Here is a 12,917-nt window from a genome sequence, read left to right as displayed (position 1 = left end):
CTCTCTCTCTCTCTCTCTCTCTCTCTCTCTCTCTCTCTCTCTCTCTCTCTCTCTCTCTCTCTCCTCTCTCTCTCTCTCTCTCTCTCTCTCTCTCTCTCTCTCTCTCTCTCTCTCTCTCTCTCTCTCTCTCTCTCTCTCCCTCACACACACACACACACACACACACACACACACACACACACACACACACACACACACACACACACACACACTCATTCTTTTTCGCTTTCTCTCTCTCACATGCATGCCCGCTACACGCGCACCCATATGCACGCACGCAGAGCCTAATATAAATATTATAATATAAACATTATTTTATAAATATTATAAATATTATTCTTATAGAATGGAGGCCAAGGGGAGGACGAGTAGGAGCGCGACGGTAGCAGGAACGATTTATATTGTTTTTATTTCAATTATCTAACGTATATGAGAATTGGGAGAATAGGAGAGGAAGAGGCGGAAGAGGAGGAAGAAGAGGAGGAGGAGAAAGTGAAGAGAGAGGAAGAATAGGAGAAAAAGATGGAAAAGAAGGAGAAATACAATAATTTTCATATATCATTTTAAATCTCGTTATTTGATTTTTATTGTTTACGTTTTGATCGTTTTATTTTATGTATATTTTATGTATATTTTATGTATATTTTCGTTTTGGAGCATAATAAAATAAATTTAATAATAAAATTTAATAATAAAATAAAATATAATATATTATACACTTTCTTAAATAATTTTAAATATCATATACTAATATTTGTCTGTGTTAAGCTTTATGTATATCTGCTATATCTATATCTATCTGCTATATCTATATCTATCTTTATAATTTATTCCTATCTATAAAGACATATTCACATTTTTTTTTAAATATCGTTATTATCTACATATATTCATATTGTAAATTATTAATTAAAGTTTAATAATTAAAGTTTCAAAATAAAAATAAATTCTATGTTGCTTAAGTTTAATATCATATTTATTATTTATTCTTTAATCTTTAATATTTTATGCGAATTACACATTTAAATAATCAAATAAACAAATAATCATTGAATAATCAATAATTAATCAGACCAAGAGGGAAAGAAAGAAAAGCGCGATATATATAGAAACACCGCGGTCTCTCACTCGCACTATCGTCGAGTGTGTGAGACAGCAAAGAGACATCGAAATCGGTATCACGTTCAATTATGCTTTCTCTCTCGATCGTGCGTCTCGCGTTAAGAATGCAACATCGAGTTACCCCTACTATTTTTTCCCTCAGCTCCGCGATCTCCTTCGCGCTCCGCGGAAACACGGATGTACGCGCTTCGTGTGTATGTGTAGCAGCCGCGTATCGAGCGCACAGACATCATCCCCGCCGGTGCGTGTACATTGGACAGTGGCGCCTCCGTGACAGAAATTGCAATTGTATGAAAACCAGGTGACGACGATAACGTTTCTTAAAGTAAAAATTTCCAAATCGAACTTTGCATAGCAATATCTCCGCTCGTAGGGCACGTAGTAGAAAAATAAAAATACTTTTATTATGCAAGTCGAACACAAGCTATCGATCAAGTCTACTTAGAACTTGATCGGTTTAGCCATTATTGAGATCCGATAATTTCGGATGCTCGTATCTCGCTGACTCGTGTAAAATTACACAGTAGTGTTCTCGGTTGACTTGACATCCGAGACACTACCGTGTCTCATGATACACTGAAACAAAAACTGGAAGAATCGGCAAGAGCGTTCGGATTACGCACAGATAAATTAGCCATGGAATTATATGAATCCATGATCGAAGGGCGACAAGGCAAAACAGAAGAGAGCGATCTTAGAAACTATACAACAACAATTCTTATATAACTTCCAATTAGGATTACAAGACGATATAAAATTACTAGTGCGTGCGCAATATTACACGACATTGCAAGACGCCATAGCTGACGCGAGCGCAGAGGAAAAATTTAAGGGACCAACGGGGAATTTCGGACGTCAGTAGGTATACTAGGCGGGTTCTAACTCAGAAGCGTTGAGGAAGGTGCGGGTGTGCGGGGGGGAACGATGAGCTCGGGGGAGGCAAGGGAGGGGAAATGGTAGGAGTGGGGGGGTAGTAAAGAAAGACGAAACGAGGTGAGATAAACAAATAGAATAAGATAGCAAGGCGATATAAACAAATAGGATAAGATAGCAAGGCGATATAAATAAAATGGATAGACGGGCGGCGAAAATGATATAAAAAAATTGCGTGTGGATAGGGCGCGTAGACATGACGTCAGGGAGGGGGGCCGCCGCTTCGCCCGCCGCAGCCGCCGCCGCCCGATGCCATTCTTTCTCTATACTTACCATTTATGCGTCTCTCTCCCTTCCTCCAGACCCTTTTCTCTCTATACCTACCACCATGCCATGTTCTTTCTCTATATCTCTCTATACCTACCATCTTCTATCTCTTTCTCTCACTCCGTTGCGGGTATCTCTTATTTTTTTATGAATCTTATTTTTTTGGAATTATTTTATGATGAGAGGAAAGGAATGAAAGAAATACATGTTTTTGCATATTAGATATGTTTGTATTTTTAAACAAATTGAATATATTTTCATTTAAACGTGAAAACTTTTTTTTCACATTTTTTTTTCTTACACACTAAAAACTAAAGCTAACAGCTCGCAATCGACGAGTTGACGTCTATCGAATGTACCGCAATCGCGTATCGCATTCGGCACTTCCTCGGGATCTGTTACAACAGACGCGATGTTGGAGAATTGCGTATACTTGGCATCAATCGTGTCGACGATTCTGACGAGTCGATCGAACGTCACATCGACACATCCGTCCAGATCAAACATACGGCGCAGGGTCGATTCGATCATCATTATGCGTACGTTCAAAGATTCAAGATGTACAAGTGTAACGTTGTTCATCTTGTAAACTCTGACGGTTAACGATCCGATACTTATAAAATTATCTTTGTAATCGTTTCGCAGCAATTTGTAGATATTCCATCGCTGCTCGTAGAATCCCTTCCACGTTTCGAGAGACAGTATAAGTTCCTGTCCCCAATAATCTCCCAGAGCGATCTCCACGTAGCTCGGTGAACCAATGTTGATTCCAATTTCCAGAAATTTGTAGCCCGTGGCTGTCTGCAGAGTGTAACGTCTGCTGAGTAGGTGCACAGCACGACGCTCCACCGAAATGCTGTTTAATGTAAAAGAAATTAAATATATAATATTTAAAAAAGAAAAAAGTAAAATATGGAAACTTACGCGTTACGTTCCTTCATCAGACGAAGTCTGTTTTTCGCCATCGTGCGCTGCTTCCTTTGACGGAATACATTGCGTGTTGTTCGTACAAACGAATGATGGAGGAGCGGAGTATATTGCGTTTGTACATACAAATGAATGATGGAGAACTGATCACATCCGCGTAAATTTTTGACACAGCGGAGCGTTAACTCCCCTCCCCGCACCCCCTTCCCCTTCTATCCTTTTTGCTAGGAATTTCAACCATCGTTGCAACTAAACGTGTCGCGACTTGTTCGCACCCGCTAAAAAAAGCATTGATAACATGTTTCAAAAAAAAGATAATGATACAATTTTTTCTAGGAAGAGCCCGCGAAAAGATAGCTCTTCGTAGAAATCGATACGTGTCGCGACGTGTTAAGAGAAGCGCCGATACTCCGGCTGCTATAAACAAATGGGGGAGACCTATGATGATGTTCCGATTTAGCCAAAGGGACAAAGAAATTGTCGATGATATATAATGAATCATGGGGTGTGCAGGATCACAGTAGATGGAAGTCTAATGTGTGTGAAAAAAATAGTTGACGGTGAAAATGGATAATGTGTTAAATATAGAAAATGTGTTTAATATGAGGATGAGGAAGACTTTGTGAATATATAGTGGACGAAGTATTTGGAAATGAAGAAGAAATGGAGATTGACAATATTGACAATATTGACATTGATATTGAAGACGAAGAGCACGCATTGTCTGACGATAGCAATTACGTAAGTGATCAAGTGATCTTACGGATTACGCAGAAAAAATTGTTATCCGTTCGGAACTCCTTGCGTTGAATAATAATAAAAAGTATTGTTCAATACAATTTTATTATTCAATGGGTGGTGCACTAACTCTATGTGCCGAATGCATGGTTCTGGCGGACACTGACATTGGAGTATTATATGCCGTTAGGAAGCACGAGATAGATACTGTCAATGCGCTAAACTGCGGATTTTGCTCCAATTGCCAACAGTCCGTCTGTGTGATAATGCCATGCAACATGTGCCTAATTTGCACAAATTGAAAAAAGACAACATTGTGAACGAGTCATATGCAAGTGCTCCGTGGAAGAGTGTGATGTGATATACAAACAATATGGAAAGGTCATTGGAAGAATTAACAAGTTCTCCGTTATGGGATTCTATCTCTCATCTACCAGTGAACGTGGCGGTGTATTTTATAAAAAGACACTATACCCCAACTCCCCATTTCCCGATTCCTCGTCCGAAGAGTTAAGGAACGCTACAATTCGACTCTCTGCTTCTCCGCTCCTTCTGAGAGAACGGAAATAATTCTGGAAGCGTGCACATATTATCATTATAGAGGACACGCATACAGGCAAAAAGTAGCAGAGATAATTCCAAGAAGCGAGGATAATCATATATGGTTGTTCTATTCCCATCAATCTCCGGACATGTCAGAAATACAACGCTTTATATATTGGCTTCGAGTTAAAGCAGCTAGAGAGAAAAGGAAAAAAGAAAGTAAAAAAATGTAAAATTGTTTTGATGAGACAGCACAACAATTTAAAAGAATCAAGATTTCGCAATATGGAACACCTAGAGCGAGTGAAACGCGAGCTGCTGGAGCAGTGCAACCAAGTCGCTACCTTGGTGGAGTGTTTCGCGTGGTTGCAACGATGACGAGTGCGTCGGACAACTCGAGGAACTTAGCCGTGTTAAACGTTCTCGACTCACCGTTGCAAATAGACAAATAGAATCTGTGGTGGCGAAGATCGCGCGACTCGCGGGTGCAAAAATACAACTAGAAAGACGTTTCGTGCACTTTGGTGATGAGTACGCGAGCACTAGTAGAGACAATGGATCTCTCGTTTGGCGAGAAATCGATACGACATTTAAAAGCCGTATATTGACTAATGTGATGATCAATGTGGACTATATCGAGCCGCGACAATTTTTAGAAGATGCTGGTGGTGTAGTGCTCAAGCGAGTGCGAGATATTCTATAAATACACGATAGTGTGAAAGTGAACACTGCATTTAACGAGTTTGTGACGGGCGATAAACGCGCGAACAAAAGTATAAACACTAAAAATAGTGAACTCTTTCGAGTGTCAAATTTGAACGAATGGTACGAGCAGTACGTTATCGAACCTATGTTGGCGTCGCTCGAAGAATTCTAAGAACGCGACAGTGGATAGGCGTTGTCGCGAATTCTAAATTTGACTGTAAATGTGAACAAATATAATGCACGCGGGATGTTATGTCGAATTACCGCGGGAAATTATATTAAAGCGAGCGGTGATCAATGTACTATCCAATGACAATGTGTTTTGCATGGTCGGTGGTCGCGGCTCTGCAACCGGCTGAAAGGAATACAAATTGGGAATTGTCGTATTCGCATTATACGACAGTGTAAATTTGCAAGACACGTTTGCGTTTACGTTTCCCATGACGTTAGATCAAATAAAGAAGTTTGAACGAATCAATGACATCTCCATTAACGTTTACGGTTTTGAGAGAAGAAAGGAGATTCTCCCGATACGGCTGACATCAAGGAAGATGGAGAAACACGCAAATCTATTGTACGTGCAGGATCCGTGCGATGACAACGCGGAACTTTGCGTGCATCAAAGACCTGTCCCGTCTCGTGAGCTCGCAAACAAGAAGAAATGCAAAAAATACTTTTGCGACCGATATGTATTTTAACAAATTTTATTATTTCTCTTATAAAATTTATTAAAAGTTTATTAAAAAATCATATTTTCCGTTTGCAGATGCCTATATTACTTCAGTTCCTCTGAAAAATTGCAGTCACATACAACGAACTGCAAAAAGATGAACGATTGCGCCATCCGACTGCCGAACGAGGACGACAAGTGGCTCGAATTCAAGAACCACACGAATAAGGAACGACTTTCATTCATCGTTTACGCGGACTTGGAGTGCGTATTACGGCGAACAGAACCGGCAGAGAGAGAAGACGCATCGTACACCTACCAGCAGCACGAGGTATTTATTTATTTATTTATACTACGTGCGATGTTCGTATGATGACGCGTTATCGGTATATCGATTTCGTCGCGGCGAAGACTGCGTTGCGTGTTCGTTCAGCAACTCGAAGATTTGGCGCATCAAGTAAAAATTCTGTTATCCGCGAATGTCATCTTACCGGTCGTTATCGTGGTCCCGCGCACTCAAATTGTAATATAAATTATAAAGATTCATATTGCATTCCCATAGTATTTCACAACTTATCCGGTTATGACGCGCACTTTATCATTATGGAAATAGCTACGGCGTTCGAAGGCAGGATCGACGTGCTGCCGATAAAAGAAAAATATATTTCATTTACAAAACACGTTAAAGATACCGCCGAGAAATCAGATTCGCGAAATTGCGTACGCCTTCATTGATTCATACAAATTTTTAAATACCAGAGCCTTGAAATTAAATTAGCATCTTTTCTAACAAAAGAAAAATTAAAAATTTTACATTCCGAATTTTCCGCGTTATCAAATAAAAATTTGGATTTGTTGACGCGTAAAGGTGTTTTTCCTTACGAATACGTGGATCGCGCGGATAAGCTGCAGGACACGCGTTTACCATCGCGTGACTCGTTATATAGCTCGTTGATCGGTGACACGGTGTCGGAGAACGATTACGCGCACGCCGCGAACATCTGGCAGCGATTCTCCATCCGAACGCTCGGCGAATACAGCGATCTGTATCTCAAGACCGATGTCTTGTTATTGGCCGACGTTTTCGAAAATTTCCGCGAAAGTGCGTCGCGAGTTATGGACTCGATCCCGCGCATTACTACATTGCCAGGTTTCACGTGGGATCATGTTGAAACATACGCGCGTAAAATTTGAGTTGCTCATCGACATCGATATGGTTATGTTTATCGAGCGCGGCAGATACGCACAGGCCAATAACAAGTACATGCGTTCGTACGACCCGTCGAAACCGTCGCCATACCTTATGTACTTTGACATCAATAATCTGTACGGATGGGCGATGTGTCAACCGCTGCCCTATGCCGAATTTCGATGGATGGAAGACATTGAGAACTTTGACGCGAGCGCGATCGCTCCGGATTCGCCCAGGGGTTATATTTTCGAGGTTGATCTCGAGTATCCGCATCATCATCTGCACGATTAACACGCTGACCTACCCTTCTGCCCGACGCGCGATAAACCACCCGGCACGCGGCAGAATAAACTTCTCGCGATACTATACGATAAGAAGCGGTATGTCATCCACTACCGCAACCTGCAACAATATACGCGCTACGGTCTTCGTATCACAAAGATACACCGTGTATTACAATTTGTTCAATCCGTCTGGCTCCGCGATTACATCGAACTCAATACGAAATTTAGAACGTGTGCAAAAAACAATTTCGAAAAAAATTTGTACAAATTGATGAACAACGCGATATTTGGTAAAAACAATGGAAAATGTGCGCAATCACGTCGACGTTAAACTTTTGACCAAATGGGACGGACGGTATGGCGCGGAAGCAATGATCGCGAAATCAAATTTTCATAGCCGCAGCGTCTTTGCGGAAAACTTAATCGCCGTCGAACTGCGTAAACTCGAGGTGAAATTCGACAAACCGATTTACGTGGGTATGTGTATACTCGACATATCGAAAATCTGCTTGTACAAATTTCACCACGAATACATGTCACCGTTGTATCGCGAGAAATTTAAAATAATGTACACCGACACAGACAGTCTCGTATATCACATCGAGTGCGACGATGTGTACGAAACGATGAAACACGATATTGCTAGATTCGATACGAGCAATTATCCAGACAACGTGTACGGGATGCCTCTCGTGAATAAAAAAGTACCCGGTCTAATGAAGGATGAGAATAACGGTGCGATAATGACAGAATTCGTCGGACTCAGAGCGAAGATGTACGCGGTGAGGGTGGACGGCAGAAAAGACATTAAAAAGGCGAAAGGTGTAAAGAATAATGTCGTAACGCGAACAATAACGTTCGACGATTATACGCGGTGCTTGAATGAAGAGATCGAAATGACTCGTCGCCAGTCGTGTATAAGATCCAAGCTACACCAAGTATATACGGTATCCGAATCGAAAATCGCTCTGAGTCCGTACGATGACAAACGATATATCGTACCGGATTCGACGGAGACGTTACCGTGAGGACATTGGCGGATTCCATTGTAATATATATACACGTTTATACAATGTATACATATTTTATATATTTGTATATGTAGTTTATATGTATGCATATATGCACGTATGTATGTATGTATGTACGTACCTATGTATCATATCTATGTATGTATGTATGAACGTATTGTTGCGGCCGTGCGGTGTTCCGTTCGGCGCTGCTGAAATTAATCAATATCAATCGATAAGAGTTTGAATAGAGGATCGGCCCTTGGCAACGCGTCGTTCTTCGACTGTTATACAGATTTGACGGCCAGATTCCGCGGTGGCCGGACGCGTTTCTGTACCGTTGTACCGTTTGTTTAATAAAGAGCGAGCTTTTCTGTTAACAGTGTTCTTCCTTTCCGAAAGCGCTCCGCCGAGTATTGCGATCTCGGGAAGTAACGCCGCGAACGCGACAATTTTGAGGGCTCGTCCGGGATCGAATTTTTCGATTCGTGTGTGTGTGTGTGTGTGTGTGTGTGTGTGTGTGTGTGTGTGTGTGTGTGAGATAATGGCGGAGGGACAAACGGAAGAGACGGGGACTGGACAGGAAGGTCGGAGAGTGATCTCTGCGAGAAAAAGGGCTTGTACTCGAGCAGAAGGGCCGGAGGCATCTCCGAACTTGGAGGAGATTCTTTGCTTAACACTGGAGGAGCTTCGCTCTCTGAGGGAGGAGCGCGCTCGTCGAGAGACGGAAACATTTTCAATGCCCGGTCCGCAGGAAGAGATTTCGCAACGTCCGATATCAGGCCAGTCATTTCCTTTTTCAAATTTTAGTTCCGACTTGAAACTTAAGCCCGATACTTATGACGGTAGTGTTCCGTTGCGCGAATATCTTACGCAGTTTAATTTAATTGCGCAGGCGAATAATTTGGGAAACGCGGAGAAGGCCGTATTAGCGTCATGTCTCCGAGGAAAAACGCGTGCGATTTTGAAAGGGGGCACGGATTTTGAGAACTCTCAATTTGAAAATTTGGTCGCGCGTTTAGAGCTACGTTTTGGAGAAAATTTATCCTCGCAAAATTATTATTATCAATTTACGAATCGGAAAACAGAAATTCGGAGAAGATTTAACTGCATTAGGCTCGGATATTGAGCGCTTATCTCGATTAGCTTATCCTGAATGTTCTCGGAGTCCGTGACAAAATTGCTTGTTCTCAATTTGTAATTGCATTGTCTGATGTGAATGTTAAACAGACATTGCAGCTAGAAGGATTAACATCTTTGAGGGCCACGGTAGAAAGAGTTTTGGCTATTAAAATTATTAGGGAGAATTGTTTAAAAGAGCGGAGAAATTTGGATTTTAAAGAGGTTAAAGATTACTCGAATTATAAGAGCAATCCTGATTTAAACGGGTTCAAAGTAGAATCTCGTGGAACGAGGGGATTAAATTTTAAGAAAAAGAAGAATTTTAAAATTCAAGAGAAAAAGGAATGGCAGTGCGGAAAACAAGGGCACTTCCGTTCCGAGTGTCCATCACTTTCTGTTTCACAGCAGAGAAAATAGGTTTTGTCGAACTTACAGGGGCGGGCTCGACAAATGGAAGAAATGCCCCGGGTGTTTGTAGTCGTTTTGAGAGAGGGTGTGAAAAATCAGGAAATTTTGTTTTCCAAGGCTCTCTTAATGGAAGAGACTGTTTTTTTAAATTGGATACGGGCTCCGATGTGACCTTGGTGAGTAGTAAATTTATAGGGAGAAAAGGGAAGCGTTTTTCAGCAAAGGAAGAAAATTTGAGGTATCCTATGGAAGAAAGGATCTCGATCAGTTTTAAAATGTTTGCTAAGATCAAGTTAGGGAAATTTAATTTAGAGTTACCGATTTTCGTTGCCGATATTGGAGAGGATTGTATTTTGGGCGCGGATTTCTTTTCACGAATAGGGATGCAAACTGTAATAGAATCTTTTCTCCGTGGAGGTCATAGGGAAGATTTTTGTCGTCGGATTAAGCAAGAGGACGAAGCTGTGCCCGCGAAGTTGGAAGAATTCTTTAATAATAATTCCCGAGAGTTGGAGGAAGATCAGAGAATAGTTTTCGCTACATTGTTGCGAGAATTTTGTGACGTGTTTTCGAAGCAAGCTGTTGCAGGAAAGTGTGAAGTTCTTCAACATAATATTGAATTAATGGATTCTTGTCCTATCAAACAGGCTCCTAGGAGAATTCCAATTCATATGCGTTCAGAAGTTGAAAAAATTATGGAGGACATGAAAGAACAAGGGGTAATTGAAGAATCTTCAAGCCCTTGGGTTTCTCCAGCAGTTTTGATAAAGAAGAAAGATGGATCTCTTAGATTTTGCATTGATTTTCGGAAATTGAATGCGGTTACGAAAAAAGATTCTTATCCGCTACCAAGGATTGACGATCTTCTTGATCAGTTATCGGGAAATACCTGGTTTTCTACTCTGGATTTGAAGAGTGGTTATTGGCAACTGAAAATTCGTCCCGAAGATAGGGAAAAGACTGCTTTTTCTGTGGGGAATGGACTTTGGCAATTTGTTGTAATGCCTTTTGGTTTGTATAATGCCCCGGCTACCTTTGAACGTCTTATGGAACGGGTTTACTTTCGAAAATTTGCCTGGTTTATTTAGATGATGTGATAGTATTTGGCAAAACCTTTGAGAAAATGAAAGAGAATTTAAGAAAAGTTCTTCTGAGATTTCGTGCTGCGAAACTTAGTGTTAACCCAAAGAAATGTGATTTATTTAAGAGACAAGTAAAATATTTGGGTCATGTTGTTTCTTCTGCCGGAATCGCTACGGATTCTGAGAAGACTGAAGCGGTCACTGAGTGGCCAACAACCATTGCCAGTTCCTCAGAATAAAAAACAGGTCCGAAGTTTTCTTGGATTTTGCTCTTATTATCGGAAGTTTGTTAAGGGATTTTCTTCAATTACGAAGCCTCTGTTTAAGTTAACTGAGAATTTGACTAAATTTGAATGGACTGAGCAATGTCAAGAAGCATTTTTGAGGTTAAAACAGGCATTAACGTCTGCACCTCTTCTTTCCTTTCCGAAGGGGGAAGGAAAGATGATTTTGGATACGGATGCTTCAGGTTTTGGAATAGGGGCGGTACTTTCACAAGTTCAGGACGGCTATGAGAGAGTCATTGCTTATTATAGTCGGTCGATGAAACATTTTCATCATTATTTGTACAGAAAGAGTTTCTCTATTCGAACTGATCATGCTTCTTTGAGATGGTTGATGTCCTTCAAAGACTTGGAGGGACAATTGGCTCGCTGGATAAGGTTACAACAATACGATTTTGATGTTGCTCATCGAAAGGGGATTATACACAGTAATGCCGATGGTCTTTCGAGACGCCCTTGTGTAAAAGAAAAATGTAGATTCTGTTCTAAAGTAGAAGTTCAGAGAGGGCTTTTTGAGATAAAGTAGTTGCTCGTATTGTTTTGCGTGATTATTCTTCTGAGAATTGGCGAAGGGCTCAAATAGAGGATCAGGAACTGGCAATGTTTTTACTTGCCAAAGAAAATGATTTGCGACCTTCTTGGGAGGAAGTTTCTTCGAAAGGATTGTCAGCCAAGATCTATTGGCATCAATGGCATGCTTTGGAAGTCCAAAATGGGATTTTGCATAAAAGATGGGAGGCTCCTAATTTGAAAAACAATTTTCTTCAGTTGATGGTCCCGCGAAGCAAAGTGAAGCAGATTTTAGAAGAAGCTCATGATACTCCTTCTGGAGGGCATTTCGGGATCAATAAAACGCTGGAAAAGATCCGGAAGCGTTTTTATTGGGCAACCTGTAAGAAAGATGTTGAGGAATGGTGCAGAACCTGTAAGATTTGTATTGCGAACAGGGGTGCTGCAGATAAGGGGAAATCTCCTTTGCAGATCTTTAATTCGGGAGCTCTTTTTGAGAGGATTCAGTTACCTGTTTCTTCTTCAGGCAATAAGTATCTCCTAGTTGTTGTTGATTGTTTTACTAAATGGGTAGGGGCTTTTCCTTTGAAAAATATGAGAGCTACTAGCAGAAATTTTTGTTAATCAGGTTGTTTCTAGATATGAGGTCCCGTTGGAACTTCATACTGATCAGGGAAGGAATTTTGAATCACAGCTCTTTCAAGAATTGATGAGAATTTTGGGAATTAGGAAAATGAGGACGACCGCTCTTCATCCTCAGTCTGATGGTCAAGTTGAAAGACAACATCACACAATTCTACAGTATTTGTCAAAGTTTGTTGAGGAGAATCAAAAGGATTGGGATCGTTGGATTCCCATGTTTCTTCTTGCCTATAGGACCTCTAAACATGAGGCTACAGGCGTAACTCCTTCAGAATTGTTTTGCGGAAGAGATCTTACCTTGCCGATGGATTTGCTAAGAGGTACTCCTCCCAGTTATGATTTTTCCGAGTCAGCGGAGGAGTACGTTCGGAATTTGCGGCAGAAGCTGGATGAAATTCATCAGAGAGTAAGAGAGAGATTAGAATCAAGGTCTTTGAAGATCAAATGCCGCTATGATCGAAAGGCTAGGCATCCCGTT

At 41.0% G+C, this 12,917-nt stretch overlaps 1 protein-coding gene and 1 pseudogene across 1 annotated transcript; one reads left to right on the top strand and one right to left on the bottom strand.

Annotated features, from left to right (window-relative positions):
- Positions 1 to 2,476: 2,476 nt before the first annotated feature.
- Positions 2,477 to 3,490, bottom strand: LOC148934660 (uncharacterized). The gene is made up of 2 exons (XM_089084619.1): positions 3,450 to 3,490; positions 2,477 to 3,241 (listed from the first exon to the last, which is right to left on the bottom strand). Exons 1-2 carry the CDS (start codon positions 3,488 to 3,490, stop codon positions 2,620 to 2,622), a joined length of 663 nt encoding a protein of 220 aa, XP_088940745.1. The 3' UTR covers positions 2,477 to 2,619.
- A 3,359-nt stretch (positions 3,491 to 6,849) lies between these two features.
- On the top strand, positions 6,850 to 8,433 carry LOC112552955 (uncharacterized; annotated as a pseudogene).
- Positions 8,434 to 12,917: the final 4,484 nt, after the last annotated feature.

This window comes from Pogonomyrmex barbatus, unplaced genomic scaffold (genome assembly GCF_055798465.1).
Source record: "Pogonomyrmex barbatus isolate J1 unplaced genomic scaffold, ASM5579846v1 scaffold9, whole genome shotgun sequence".
Taxonomy (NCBI): Eukaryota; Metazoa; Arthropoda; class Insecta; order Hymenoptera; family Formicidae; genus Pogonomyrmex; species Pogonomyrmex barbatus.
This window is presented reverse-complemented; position numbering and strand designations above follow the sequence as displayed.